This window comes from Haematobia irritans, chromosome 5 (genome assembly GCF_050003625.1).
Source record: "Haematobia irritans isolate KBUSLIRL chromosome 5, ASM5000362v1, whole genome shotgun sequence".
Lineage (NCBI taxonomy): Eukaryota > Metazoa > Arthropoda > Insecta > Diptera > Muscidae > Haematobia > Haematobia irritans.
Genome location: NC_134401.1, coordinates 122,516,058 through 122,532,316, shown reverse-complemented (window position 1 = coordinate 122,532,316; position 16,259 = coordinate 122,516,058). Strand labels below are relative to the sequence as shown.

At 36.1% G+C, this 16,259-nt stretch overlaps 3 protein-coding genes across 3 annotated transcripts in view; all 3 read left to right on the top strand.

Moving 5' to 3' along the window:
* The window catches only part of LOC142240025 (antitrypsin-like), a 38,429-nt gene that overhangs the window by 4,560 nt on the left and 17,610 nt on the right, over positions 1 to 16,259 (top strand). The gene's annotated exons all lie outside the window — the stretch shown is intronic.
* On the top strand, positions 2,055 to 3,202 carry LOC142238431 (uncharacterized). Its single transcript, XM_075310066.1, has 3 exons — positions 2,055 to 2,285; positions 2,344 to 2,516; positions 2,790 to 3,202. Exons 1-3 carry the CDS (start codon positions 2,093 to 2,095, stop codon positions 3,117 to 3,119), a joined length of 696 nt encoding a protein of 231 aa, XP_075166181.1. The 5' UTR covers positions 2,055 to 2,092; the 3' UTR covers positions 3,120 to 3,202.
* Positions 10,695 to 11,676, top strand: LOC142238430 (uncharacterized). The gene is made up of 3 exons (XM_075310065.1): positions 10,695 to 10,939; positions 10,998 to 11,164; positions 11,227 to 11,676. The coding sequence occupies exons 1-3, from the start codon at positions 10,729 to 10,731 to the stop codon at positions 11,557 to 11,559; spliced, it is 711 nt and encodes a 236-aa protein (XP_075166180.1). The 5' UTR covers positions 10,695 to 10,728; the 3' UTR covers positions 11,560 to 11,676.

Here is a 16,259-nt window from a genome sequence, read left to right as displayed (position 1 = left end):
AACACAATATTTTTAAGTGCAAGCATTGAATGTTCATAAACTAGCATAACATGTTTGGGACATATATGTTAGGTTAGGTTAGGTGGCAGCCCGATGTATCAGGCTCACTTAGACTATTCAGTCCATTGTGATACCACATTGGTGAACTTCTTTCTTATTACTGAGTGCTGCCCGATTCCATGTTAAGCTCATTGACAAGGGACCTCCTTTTTATAGCCGAGTCCGAACGGCGTTCCATATTGCAGTGAAACCACTTAGAGAAGCTTTGAAACCCTCAGAAATGTCACCAGCATTACTGAGGTGGGATAATCCACCGCTGAAAAACTTTTTGGTGTTCGGTCGAAGCAGGAATCGAACCCACGACCTTGTGTATGCAAGGCTGGCATTCTAACCATTGCACCACGGTGGCTCCCAACCAAAATAGGCCAAATATCCAATTATCTGCAAGAAGACATGCCCCTTTGAACATCCCCCTTCCCTTTCTGCAAGGATGGTTTGGTCATAATTGACTTCCCTTTTTCGCGGTTGATGCGCTCGCCATCATCGTATCCGGTTCCACCTTTCCGCCCTCCATTACATTCTGCTTGCTTGAGATTCCCTTGGGAGTAGTATTTGGTCTTCCCAATAGCTGTCTTGAAAGCGAGTTGCTTTTTTGTTTCTTTCCCGGCGTTTCAGTGTTGTGCCGTTCTGAAGATCTTTCCCATATGATAGGAGGAGTTTCAAGTTTTCCCTTCGTTTTGTTTTTTGTTCATGATCTGCTCCTGCAACCTTTCAACTTTCGTCGCTGTTCCCCAGGAAATTTCTTCCTTCTCGTGGTCAGTCTTGCGACGTCATCGATGAGGGTCAACGACTATCTTATTAACCCCGTCGTAAGTTGGGATCGCCAAGATGGTGATGCTAACGCCTTCATTTACATTAGAGTCGGAGTCAGATCCTCTTTTCGGAGAGCGGAAAGGACGTAGCCACCCTTGAACCTCTTTATCTTCCACATGCCTCTTGCCAACGGCTACGTAAATAGTTTTTCTTATGTCATTATCTTCGACTACAGGTGCAAAGATGCCCACAATTATAGAAGATGTGTTTGTAACTCTTTCCTCAACTACAAGTATCAAGTCGCCCAATCTTGTAGGCTATGATTGCCTGATCTGGACATTTCAGGACACGTAGATTGAACACTAGCCGCCGGCACTGGGTCAACCTTCCCGCCTTTCATTGGATTCTGTTTGATTGAGATTCACTGGTCATATCTGACATCATTGACCCTCTTATAGATCCAGTCGTAAGTTGGGTTCGCCAAGATGTTGCTATTGACGTCTTCATTTACATCCGAATTGGAATCAGTATCTCTACTTCCTTCAGGAAGGCGGAAACGACCAAACCTCCCCTGAGCCTATTTATATTCCTCATGTTTCTTGCAAACGATTACATAGATAGTTTTTCTTGTAGCATTATCTTAAACAGCAGCTGCCAAGTTGTCCACATCTATAGAAGCTGTGCTTGTAACTCTTTCTTCAATTGTATAAGGTCTACGATTGCCCGATCTCGATGCTTCGTGACTCGTAAAACGATCAATGACCGAAGGCACTGGGATAAATTCCCCCCTATGCGATAAGAGTATCATCGATCCGTGGAACATTCCTTGGTGTTTTTAGTCAGTTTTCGTCCGCGGGAGACTCTAATGACCCTCCTAAGATGAATTCCCTAAAGCATCCATCTATCCGCCACCTGGGGACGCGCTCAGTAGGAAACTGACAACACCTCTTCTCGAGAGTAGTTCCGGCCTGGGTTCTGGAATAGATTTGTCCTGAACTCTAATTTTGAAAATGGTATGAATCCCATTAACAGTTTTTAGAAACATATGAACGGTGCGTAGTTTACCAAAACCGGATATTTAGTTTTGCAATTTTACATCACCGATTTCCTCATTATATCACCCATTGACCGAGATTTGTGCAAACATTGATAACTGCGTGAAACTCTTGTAGAGGAGGGCTTGTGTTCTTGGAAATTATATTACGTTTCTCATTGTGCTACTATATTAGAAACTTACATTTATGGCAAATAAAGTCAATCCCAATTCGAAAGTCGTAAAATGCAGTTGCTTTCTAGTTCTACAAGCAATAAACTCCTGTTGTGGGGTCTTCTCTTCGTTGGCCACAGTCGTTTCATTGTAACGGCACTTGAATGTTATCATTGCGAGGGTGCAGATTGTGAACAGATGGATCAAGGAAAGGTAGATAAGTGTCCCGATGGGGAGACTGTATGTGCCACGATTTTTAATGAAGGTAAATATAAGTTTTGATTTATTGCATTGCAATATTAATTTATTTGCATATCTTTTAGGAACAATAATAGCCAAAGGCTGCTTGGGAAACATTACCGAGGATATACGTATCAAATGTCAGGGCAATAATATAGACATCTTAAACCAGTGTCATAAATGTAAAGATGATCTCTGTAATGAGTGGTCTCCAAATAATATGGATTTGGAATGTATTCAATGTGATTCCAAATTGGTAAGCAACAATTTGTACTACATATAAAGAAAAAATTCATTAATGTTGGATATATTGACAATATACAAAACAATGAAAATGTCCTGTAACTGCATGAAATGTTTCGTTTTATGTATATAATTTTTAAAAATAACGAACATTTTCAATGTATGTTATTTATGAAATTAGATTAATTTGCCTTAATATTCCAAACTTTTTCTGCCAGTGTTCATGTTATATATGGGCTATATATAATATTCCATTAACATCTTTTTTCTTATTATTGCTATTTAGGATCCCAAATGTAGAATCGAAGGTGAACCTTTATATATGGATCCAACACATTGCCACATAAGTCGAATACCCAATATTCTGTGTTATGCTCTAAAAGAAGGAAATAGAACTGTTCGAGGATGTGCTTCGACCTTGGAACAACAGAGAACATGTATGGCCTCCGATGGGTGTTATCTCTGTAATCCTAATACTTTGCCAGTTTGCAATGCCCTTATTCCCAAGTTTGAAGATGCACAAAATCCTAATACTAATGCAGGGGGAATAATTGGTGTTGAGATATTGAGTTATATCTCCATGGTCATTTTAATTGTTCGCAACCACTTTTTATAGAATAGAATTATATTTGAAATTAATATTGTATATGTCTTCAATATTTGTTGTATTTAATAAATTATTATTTTTTAACTATCGTATATTTTGGTAAGTGGCATCAATGTTTTGAGGGTATGACACTCTACATCAAAACTTTTCAATTGGAAGTCATTGTACACTGGAATAATATTTTTCCAAATCCAAAGATTTAATGTGCTTAAAATGCCAAAATTTTACCTATCACAGAATACGTATTTCTCTGATAGAGCAAAAGTGAATAACCATTTCCTAGAGGGTGAGAGGGACCAATGGTTAGCATGCCCGCCTTGCATACACAAGGTCGTGGGTTCGATTCCTGCTTCGACCGAACACCAAACAGTTTTTCAGCCGTGGATTATCCCACCTCAGTAATGCTGGTGACATTTCTGAGGGTTTCAAAGCTTCTCTAAGTGGTTTCACTGCAATGTGGAATGCCGTTCGGACTCGGGTATAAAAAGTAGGCCCCTTGTCATTGAGCTTAACATGGAATCGGCCAGTACTCAGTGATAAAAGAAAAGTTCAACAATGTGGTATCACAATGGACTGAATAGTCTAAATGAACCTGATACATCGGGCTGCCACCTAACCTAACCTAGAGGGTGATTTGTCCTTAAAGTTCGGTGATTCGACACAAAACTGGCTAAAATAAAGAAAAATTCCGTTGACCTGATGACTTTAATAAATCTGACCCACTTCGGCAGAAAACAGTTTTCATAGAAATTATGAATTATTTCATAATTTTTTTAAGAGGAATCACTTAACTATCCAGCAAAAAAAAATTTGGAAGTTCTTCTTAAGGCACAACATTAAAAGCACTTCCAAAAATGTCCTCCAAAAGATATTCTTTATTTTAACTGCACAGGAAGTTTATTTGAGTCAATTTTTTATAACTTGCTTTTTTCGTATTTTTAATGGGAAATTTAAAATTTTATTGTTTCAAACGGGTTAAAAACAGATTAAAAATTAATAAAATAGTTTTTAATCTGCTTTAAGGAAAGTCTAAAGTCGGGCGGGGCCGTCTATATTATACCCTGCACCACTTTGTAGATCTAAATTTTCGATACCATATCACATCCGTCAAATGTGTTGGGTGCTATATATAAAGGTTTGTCCCAAATAAATACATTTAAATATCACTCGATTTGGACAAAAGTTGATAGACTTATACAAAATCTATAGACTCAAAATTTAAGTTGGCTAATGCACTAGGGTGGAACACAATTTTAGTAAAAAAAAATATGGGAAACATTTAAATCTGAAGCAATTTAAGGAAACTTCGCAAAAGTTTATTTATGATTTATCGCTCGATATATATATTAGAAGTTTAGGAAAATTAGAGTCATTTTTATAACTTTTCGACTAAGCAGTGGCGATTTTACAAGGAAAATGTTGGTCGAAATCAGAAAAACATATATATGGGAGCTAAATCTAAATCTGAACCGATGTCAACCAAATTTGGCACGCATAGCTACAATGCTAATTCTACCCCCTGTGCAAAATATCAACTAAATCGGAGTTAAAAATTGGCCTCTGTGGTCATATGAGTGTAAATCGGGCGAAAGCTATATATGGGAGATATATCTAAATCTGAACCGATTTCAACCAAATTTGGTACGTATAGCAACAATGCTAATTCTACTCCCTGTGCAAAATTTCAACTAAATCGGAGTTAAAAATTGGCCTCTGTGGTCATATGAGTGTAAATCGGGCGAAAGCTATATATGGGAGCTATATCTAAATCTGAACCGATTTTAACCAAATTTGGCGTGCATAGCTACAATGCTAATTATACTCCCTGTGCAAAATTTCAACTAAATCGGAGCAAAAAATTGGCTTCTGTGGTCATTTGAGTGTAAATCGGGCGAAAGCTATATATGGGAGCTATATCTAAATCTGAACCGATTTCAACCAAATTTGACACGCATAGATATATTGCTAATTCTACTCCCTGTGTAAAATTTCAACTAAATCGGAGCAAAAAAATTTCTTCTGTGGGCAAATGAGTGTAAATCGGGCGAAAGCTATATATGGGAGCTATATCTAAATCTGAACCGATTTGGCTGATATTTTGCAAGTGTTTCGAAACACATAAAATATTCGGATGTACGGAATTTGAGGAAGATCGGTTGATATACACGCCAATAATGACCAGATCGGTGAAAAATATATATGGCAGAAATATCTAAATCTGAACCGATTTTTTCCAAAATCAATAGGGGTCGTCTTTGAGCCGAAACTGCACCCTATACCAAATTTTAGGACAATCGGACTAAAACTGCGAGCTGTACTTTGCACACAAAAATACATCAACAGACAGACAGACGGACAGACAGACAGACAGACAGACAGACAGACGGACATCGCTAAATCGACTCAGAATTTAATTCTAAGACGATCGGTATACTAAACGATGGGTCTCAGACTTTTCCTTTTTGGCGTTACATACAAATGCACAAACTTATTATACCCTGTACCACAGTAGTGGTGAAGGGTATAATTAATAAAATAGTGCAAATTATTTAAATTTTGCCGAAAAAAATCTAAATCATTTCTAGAAAAATTTCGAATTTTTGAAAATATTTGATGTCAAACGTTCCGGATAAGCGTTATAATGCATTAAAAATCATAAAAAAAGTTTAATTTATTTATTCGTCAAAATATCACAAAATTTCTTTATTCACATCCAAATCACTGGATTCGCATCATACCTTAAGAAGTGATGCAAATTCAGTGCAACAACTGTTGAAATGGTGGACATCCGTCCTATGATAAGCCCATTTTAAAGTCATCGCTTCTGCGCCAATTTTGCACCACTTCCGGATCCAAAAAGAACATTTTCACTACTTTTTTGGCGAGTTTTTTTTTTGTTGGGTATAAGGACAAAACGGCTTCATCAAAAATTTATCGACCTTTGGACAAGGAAACAATTTTATATTTGAGAAAATCCTTCATCAAATTTGATGAAGGATTTGTAACTTAAGTTCTCAGATGTTCTTTAATACTTCAGGAAAAATCAGATATGATGCGAAAATTGGTCAGATTTAATCGAACATACCACACCATAGTGATTAAAAACTTGCTCGTTAAAAAAATCCTGCAACACCTATTAAAAAATGAGCTTGGAGTAATGCCATTGATGTCCAAGAGCTTACCGAAGCACAAAACAAGTTAGACCGGAAAGAGCCAATAATTTTTGCACTTGCTCAAAAGTGGTCAGTTAACGAATTTGGGGGTTTTCCGATGAGACGCCATTCCAAATTGATCAGAACTCAAGCGACGCCGATGGTAATAGTATGGGATTTGTAACGGCTGGCTCCCCGCTCGAATTCTTCTACCGTGAGGTCAAAATAAATGCTGAATATTATTGGGAAATTGTCTTAAATATACTTGAAGCCCTTGGCAGACAAATATTTAGATCACAGACCAAACTTGAATAAAATTATTATCTTTATATTTTGAGCACCCGTCTCCTGGTTTTGGGGTTTGAAATCTTAATCTTATTGTAATTCGTAAATTATTATCTTTATGTCAAAGATTTCTTGTCCCCAAAATTCGAATGCGAATTTGCTTAGTATTGAAGACGCATTTCACTGTTTGTGAACAAACAAAATGATCGGATTTACTTATTAATGAGGTAAGCTGACCACCAGACCTCAAGCGCCGCCGATAGTAATGTTGCCGCCGTAATGACCGATGGTCGCTTCCCGCTCGTATTCATCGACCGTGGAATGAAAATGTCCTAATATGTCGATAACCTCAAGACCAATGGACCAAAATATCACTGAGCGAATTCCATGCACTGTGTGTTGGCTTTATCGACCATTTGGAGGCCATAATTCATGTCAAAATAGCCAAATCTAAACTGGTCCTAAAATTTGATGTCTTTGAATATTTTATGGTTTCGAACAATAAAATTAAACGGGTAAGCGATTCACGTCATTACATATCAGTCACCCGTAAATCGGTCAACGTCATACGGGCTGCAGTTTTTAGTGAAAGTACCGTTTGCGGGAAGCAGAAATGCTCGGAAGAAGCCTGTACTGTCGGAGCGAAATCAATTGGCGTTTCCCACAAAATGCAATCAACTGAAAATTATGGAATGGAAAGGGGTATTATTTTCAGACGAAGAAAATGTAAAGCCAGTCTCCCCTGAAGAAAAACAAAACTATTTTTGACGCCCAAAGTGCGCTGAGTACTCAAGCTACCCTTAAACTCGAAGGATTCTCAATTCTGCTTTGGGGCGCAACGTCATCTTGTAGTGTCCGACCTTTGCATAAAACTGAAGGTGCTATGGACTCCTTTCAGTATACACAGATATTAAGAGACGCAATTATGTCATACGTCAACGAAAATATGCCAGTTGATAGAGGGAGTTATGCTTTGGATCATTATCCTATTGCAATATCCATGTATTTCAAGAGGACCATGATCCAAAGCATAACTTCTTCTATCAAAAGCAATAGTTTGTAGACAATTCGGTGAAAATTCTGGACCGGCAATTATGCAGTACAGATGTAAATCCCATCGAGAAGTTTTAAAGTCCAACGTTGGGTTATTCAATTTTAATGATTTACTTTCAAAAATGTTAATGATATGTACATCGAAACTAAGAAAGCCTGGGAATCGATCTCACCTCGTTGTGTAAAAATTTGGTGAACTCAGTTCCTCATTGATGGTTAGGTTAGATATAGTGGCAGCCCGATGTATCAGGCTCACTTAGACTATTCAGTCCATTGTGGTAGCACATTGGTGAACTTTGTTCCTCATTGGTGTGAAGCAGTAGAGGCTTTGTAATTTTTTTAGAAAGAAGCTCTTGTATCCTTATTTCACGATTGAAAATTTATACAATAATAACATTTTTAGGAAAAGTCTCCGAAAATGGATTTGTGGAGTTCACAGTTTATTCAGTTGTATTGAGGCAAGGGCAGTGTTGCCAATATTGGGGATTTTTCCCCAAATCGGGGATATTTTTTCGTGGATGGGGACAAAATTTTTGAGCTAGGGACTCAGAGAATTGGTGGGGAATTTCCACAAATTTGGGGATTTTTGTGGTGAATTTTCGAAATCTGGTCAGTATAATAAATCAAGTTTTGAGTTATGGTGTGGGTGCGAAGGCTCTACGTTTTTCCGAGTGTAGAATGATTCGTAGGCCGTTAAATATTTTATTGTAGCCAATCTTTATTGGGTTTTTACAACAGGATTCGAATGAATAAAATTATTACAACTAACTAACAAACAATATTTAATATTCAATGTCTATCTGTTACAAAAAAAAAAAAAAAAAAAAACAAGTATAACATATACGGCCGTAAGTTCTGCAAGGCCGAATCTTATGTACAAAAAATTTTGACAAAATATTCTATAAAAAAAAAGGTTAACAAAATTTTCTATAGAAATAAAATTTTGGTAGATGATTTTTGGGGATCGGCTATATATACCTATAGACCGATATGGAAAAATTTTGGCATGGTTGTTAGCGGCCATATACTAGCGCAATGTACCAAATTTCAACCGGATCGGGTGAATTTTGCTCTTCCAAGGGGCTCCGGAGGTCAAATCTGGGGATCGGTTTATATGGGGGCTATATATAATTATGGACCGATGTGAACCAATTTTTGCATGGTTGTTTGAGACCATATACTAACACCATGTACCAAATTTCAGTCGGATCGGATGAATTTTGCTTCTCTTAGAGGCTCCACAAACCAAATCGGGGGATCGGTTTATATGGGGGCTATATATAATTCTCGACCGATGTGGACCAATTTTTACATAGTTGTTAGAGACCATAAACTTACACCATGTACCAAATTTCAGCCGGATCGGATGAATTTTGCTTCTCTTAGAGGCTCCGCAAGCCAAATCGGGGGATCGGTTTATATGGGGGCTATATATAATTATGGACCGATGTGGACCAATTTGCATGTTTGTTAAAGACCATATACTAGCATCCTGTACCAAATTTTAGCTGGATCGGATGAAATTTACTTCTCTTAGAGGCTCCGCAAGCCAAATCTGGGGATCGGTTTATATGGGGGTTATATATAATTATGAACCGATTTGGACCAATTTTTGCATGGTTATGAGAGACGCTATACTAACACTATGTACCAAATTTCAACCGGATCGGATGAGTTTTGCTCCTCCAAGAGGCTCCGCAAGCCAAATCTGAGCGTCGGTTTATATGGGGGCTATACGTAAAAGTGGTGCGATATTGCCCATTTTCAATACCATCCGACCTACATCGATAACAACTACTTGTGCCAAGTTTCAAGTCGATAGCTTGTTTCGTTTCGTGATTTCAACAGACGGGCGGACGGACATGCTTAGATCGACTCAGAGTTTCACCACGACCCAGAATATATATACTTTATGGGGTCTGAGAGCAAAATTTCGATGTGTTACAAACGGAATGACAAAGTTAATATACCCCCCATCCTATGGTGGAGGGTATACAAATATTTGATTTTAAATTCTAAATAAGAAAACAAAGTAGCTTCAATGGTTTATATGAAATTCTTTACTTCTACATGTTTTAAAAGGGGCTTAAAGAAGTACAGAGTCTTCAAAATAAAAAAAAAAACTATTCCAAGAGCTACTTTACAATTTACTTTGTTTCCTGTTAAATTTTTAACTATTGTGAAATTATATCGTAAGGACATGGGTCGAAGTCTTGGTCCCTCATCTGCGTACATCACTGATTTGAATAATATATACCATACATATAAAAATAGAGTTCATATCGGGGCAACAACGACTTTTGGTCGATCGCCCAATTTTATTTCTTGGCTATTCAGAACTTAGTTTTGATTCCTAACTACATATGTTGACTCAACTCCCATTTTTATTTCTCGAGCATTAAGAAGACGATTTACATAAGATACAAATTCGATGACTTTCTATATAAATAATTAATGAGGGATTGTATCGGATAATATTTTGAGCACCCGTCTCCTGATTTTGGGGTTGAAATCTTAATCTTATGGTAATTCGCAAACTGGTATAACAAAAAATGCATATTTTTCCAATTTTTAAATTATAATGGATTTTTTTTTACAGCAGAGCCTATTCCTTTACTTTTTTCAAAAAACTTGCCAAAAAATGTATTGGGGATGTTTGTGGGGAATTTTAAATTAAATTGGGGATTTTTGGAGATGAAAGAATCCTATTTTGGTGACAAGAGCCCGAAAAATACTGGCAACACTGGGTAAGGGGGATGTGAAAACCATATGCCCAACTTCTTCAAACTTGCAGTGATGATGTGTTTTTGGGCCCGGCTTGCTGGAATTACAATTTATTTTATCTAATCAAATTTAAAATGTACATCTGATTTCTTTCGGAGAGCTTGTTGATTCATATAATTGTATTCATTATATTCATAACCGGTTACAATATTCCGTTTAGCACTAGAAGTACTCACTCCAATCTCTTATCGATTGAAATATTGAGATTTGTATAAACATTGATAAGAAATATTCGTAAGTGCTAGATATATTGTGAAATATTTTATTGCATTTTGCATTGATAATATATATATTATCAACGTCACTATTGCACATCTAATCAATCTTATATTGAAAGTCGTAAAATGCATAACATCCCATCATTTGATATTGGTCTTTTCCGGGGAGGCAAAAAGTTCCTGCCATTTATTTTACTTATTGCTATTCAAATTCATGCAATTGCAGCAGAATTTTCGTGCTACAAATGCGAAGGAGCCGATTGTGACCATGGTGTACATAGAGAAGTGGAAAAGTGTTCCAATGGCAAGGAAGTATGTGCTACAGTCTTTAATGGAGGTAATGGTGATGTAACAATGATGGCTAGCTCAATTTATTAAATTTGAATTTTTTGTAGATAAAATTGAAGCACAAGGTTGCTTGGAAAATATACCCAAAACATTACGTAAACAATGTGATGGAAGTCCAATCGATATCCTAAATAAATGTCATAAATGTAAGAGTGATCTTTGTAATTTATGGGCCCTAAGTGATTCAGAATGTGTTCAGTGTGATTCGAAAAATGTAAGCTACTAAGATGTTTTGTAATATAATTCAAATATTTATCTTCCACTTTTCTTTTCAAGGAAGACAAGTGTACACTCCAAGATGAACCCATATTAATACATCCCACCAAATGTTATATGGGTCGTACACCCAATTTAATGTGCTATGCCCTAAAAGAAGATGATCGAGTTATTCGAGGATGTGCTGGCACAATTGAAGAACAAAGGACCTGCCATAATTCAGATGGATGCTATTTTTGTAATCCTAATATTACACCAGCTTGCAATATGATTATACCAGTTTTTGAAGATTCTCATAAGCCAAAACCGAATTCTGCAGCAAATGTCAATGAATTGAGAGCAGGAAGTTTTATTATCATGGCGATGACACTTCTTTTTAAGTACTTTCTGTAAGGCATTGTTTATAAAAGATTAGGCATTGTTTATTAGAGTATGTGAAAATGAATAAATTTATTTTGGTCATGGGAACTTTCACAAAAATTCTGTGGAATTCTTCTGGAAAATCGAAAATTTGGTGAAAATTTAAAACTATTGATAGGACGAATGATGACTAGAAATGCGAAATCCTTGGCACCCAGATGCAGTTGTTAGAGGGAGTAAAACATTTGTTAGCATGCATATACACGCAAAGAAAAAAAACGTTTGGAAAACGTGTACCGAAAACGTGTCTTTTGTTAGAGGTTTTTGAATTTCTTCGAAAATTTTAAACATTTATCACTACAAAAATTCGTTTGTTACAAAATTTTTATTTTTTCAATAAAAAAAAATATTTTTGAATCAAAAACACAGTCCATTTTGTTTATATCAAGCACTGTTAAGACGCATTTTACAGTTCATAGTAAAAATTTAATATAGTAGTATGTAATGTTGAACATCTTTTCGGAATTTTCCGAACATATCTGGAATATGTGTAAAAAAAAAAAGTTCGGTCGAAGCAGGGCTCGAACCCACGACCCTTGGCATGCACGGCGGACGTAGCAACCACTGCTCCACGGTGCCCAACTAAATGTTTGTGTCTGTTAAATAAACTTTGTTTAATCGCCGCAAGCTATGCTATATTAATATAACTTATGTGGATAATTATCCATTGATGACAATAACAGCTACGCAGCTCAATGGATAGTGTGCTGGCTTACAAATTGCATGGTCCGCGGTTCGATTCTCCGTCCAAGCGAAAGGTAAAATTTAAAAAATTTGTAAAATCGAATAATTTCTTCTACATTGTTTGTATTAAAGAAAAAGGTGCTAAGAACTAAAAAACCTCGTGGAAGTGAGAAAATGTGAGGGAAAATGCCATTAAACAGAAAAGATTGTTTTTTGAGTTAGTCTTTATGAAATTGTTTTTACATCCTGGAAAAGAATAAACGTTTATCACAAAAAGTATATACTTTTCTCCCAAAGAAACTTCCTTACAGCGAAAAGCAAATGAGAAACGAACTTTGTTTGTCTAAAATTTCGTTTGGGAGGAAAGAATTATTTTTTTGCGTGTACAGGACCCAGTTTCGACTGAACACAAAAACATTTTTCAGCGGTGGTTTATTCTCTCTTGGTAGTTCCAGCGCCCTGTTTGAGTGTACTAAATCTTCTCTAAGCGATTTCATCGTAATATGAAGCGCCGTTCGATGTCGGCTATAAAAAGAAGGTCCTCTGTTATTGAGCTAATCATAGAATAGGATAAGAAAAAAAACCCGCCACTATAGTATCACAATTCTATGTGCGCCTGAAATAAAGGGTTGCCAATATACCCAACGTACTGACCACGCACACCGAATCTCAAACGGATCGGTATCCAAGGAGCTTAAGCAGTTATCTTTAACTAATATATTCTTGAAGGAGAGCAACAAGTATGTGCCCTCATATTATTTTCTCTTTGTGAAATGTTCGTGTCTTTTGTCTTGTCTCGAGATGTTAGTATCTGCCCTCTAACAACCATGCAAAAATTAGTCCATATCGGCCAAAAATAGTTTGGATCCGGAAGTAGTACAATCTGGGATCATCTCCAATTTATTTTACATGGGCTTGTCATAGGGTGGAAGTATTCCGTTTTTTTATCCTTCCCAAAAGCGTCGCCATAAAAATTATGACAATGTTGTTTTTGGATCCGAAAGTGATGCAAACGTGGCGCGATAGGCTTTTCATAGGGCGGATCTCCATCAGTTCAACAGCCGTAGCACTGAATTTGTATCGCTTCTTAAAGTGTGATCCGAATTCTGTGTTTTTGGATGGGAATTGAACAATTTTGTGATATTTTGCCAAATCAATAAGTTTTATTATTTCTTTTTTTTTAAATTTTTAGTCTATTGTGGCTCTTGTCTGAAACATTTGACCCCAAATATTTTCAAAAATTCGCTTTTCTTCTAGATTGAATTCTTCTAGATTGAATTTAAATAATTTGTACCATTTTATTAATTCTTACCCTGTTTTTAACTTATTTGAAAAAAAAAAGTTAAAATTACCCATTCAAAATATGAAAAAATAATTGACGTAAAAGAACTTCCTGTGTAGTTAAAATAGAGAACATCTTTGGGAGCACATTTTTGGAAGTACTTTTAAAGTTGTGCCATTAGAACAATTTCCAAAATTTTTTGCTGGGTTGTTGGACTTCCGCCAACAAAGTAGTTTGGGGGATCCCAACAACTGTTTTGGAAGCTCTTTTGTTGTTGTTGGAGAATATGATAAATGGCATAGACGTAATCAATTACTTGACAAATTAATCATAGCCATATTCATATCCGCATTTCAACTAATGTTATCAAATGATAAATCATACAGTACTGGGAATTAAAAAAAATATTACTAAAATTATTATTAAATTTTATAAAAAGAACAGATGATAAATACCATTTGAAATGCGTCACAAACACCTTAAAGTATAAAATGCATTCGATTGTTTGTCAATGACGAACGTTTATATTCGTCATAATTTCATTGTATTTTTATAGCCATAACCATTGAATGGGGGCTTATAATAAGTTTGTAATACATCGAAATATCGATTTCCATCCCTTTAATGTATATATTATCGATTAGAGCGAGATTCTAAGATGATCTAAGATTGTCCGTCTTTCTGTCTGTGGTAATTAGGCATCAGTCCACAACAATGAATGTGCCGTCTAAAATCTGGCACAAATTTGTTTTTTTTTTTTTTTTGCAAGCAGGTAAAGTTCGTGGATAGTCCATCCACGTCTATAGGCCCCACATAAACTGATCTCCCGATTGGATTTTTCTGAAATTGAAAATCCAACAGTATTTTAAATTAAATTAAAAACAAATAAGGAAAGTCTAAATTCGGGCAGGGCCGACTATATTATATTTAAATATTTAAATTGCATAAAATTTCGCACATCTTCATTTATGATTTATAGGTCAATATATACGAATTAGAGTATAGGTAAATTTGAATAGATTTTGTGAGTTTTCGACTTAACAGTGGCGATTTTACAAGGAACATGTTGGTATTGTGAAAGAACATATATATGGGGGCTTTATCTAATTCTGAGCCGATTTTGATAAAATTTGGCACACATTGCTAAAATTTTAATTGAACTCTCAGTGCAAAACTTCAAAATTTTCGAAATTAAACTTTGGCCTCCGTGGTCATATGAATCTAAATCGGGTGAATATATATGAGAGTTATATCTAAATCTAAACCGATTTTGACCAAATTTTGCATGCATAGCAAAACTGTTTGTCCTACTCTGTGTGCAGAACCTCAAGTAAATCGGAGTGAAATGTTGACCTCTGGGGCCATATAAGTGCGTTTCGGACGAAAGATATATATGGCAGCTATATCTAAATCTGAACCAATTTCAACTAAATTTGGCATGCATAGTAAAAATGTTATTGCCATTCCCTGTGCACAATTATAAGTAAATCAGAATGATTTACCGTAGATTTTTATCTACGGTGGTCATATAATTGCAAATCGGACGAGAGATATACATGAGAGCTATATCTAAATCTGAACCGATTTCAACCAAATTCGGTATGCATATTTATAATGTTAGTTCTACTCCTTATGAAAAATTTTACGTAACTCGGGGTAAAACTTTGGCCTCTGGGGCCATAGGAGTGTAAATCTATATATAGGAACTATATCTAAGTCTGAACCGATTTCAACCAAATTCGGTACGAATATTTATAATTTTGATTCTACTCCCTGTGCAAAATTTCACGTAAATCGGAACAAAATATTGGCCTCTGGGACCATAGGAGTGTAAATCGGGCGAAAGCTATATATGGGAGCTATATGTAAACCTGTACCGATTTCAACCAAATTCGGTACGCATATTTATAATGTTAATTCTACTCCCTGTGCAAAATTTCACGTAAATCGGAACAAAATATTGGCCTCTGGGACCATAGGAGTGTAAATCGGGCGAAAGCTATATATGGGAGCTATATGTAAATCTGTACCGATTTCAACCAAATTCGTTGTGCATATCTATAATGTTAATTCTACTCCCTTTGCAAAATTTCACGTAAATCGTAACAAAATATTGGCCTCTGGGCTATAGGTGTGTAAATCGGGCGATAGCTATATATGAGAGCTATATCTGAATCTGAACCGATTTGACTGATGTTCTGCAAAATTTACGAGACTCACAAAATATTTGATTATGCGAAATTGGAATAAGATCGATTGATAAATACGTCATTTATAACCAGATCGGTTATACATGTATATGGCAGCTATATCTAAATCTGAACCGATTTTAATAGCGATCGTCTTTGAGCCGTAAAAGGACCCTATGCCAAATTTGAGGACGATCGGACTTAAACTGCGAGCTGGACTTTGCACACAAAAATAAATTAACAGACAGACGGACACCGCTAAATCGACTCAGAATTTAATTCTAAGCTGATCAGTATACTAAACGATGGGTCTCAGACTTTTCCTTCTTGGGGTTACATACAAATGCACAAACTTATTACCCTGTACCACAGTAGTGGTGAAGTGTATAACCAACGGTTAGTATAAATTCTATTTTATCCCGTTCCCGTGTCGGCATCCCTATTTCCCTCTTGTATTTGTGTAGTGTCAAGTATAATGCACATAAAAAACTGATAAAATTTTAACTGAATAGCCCCTC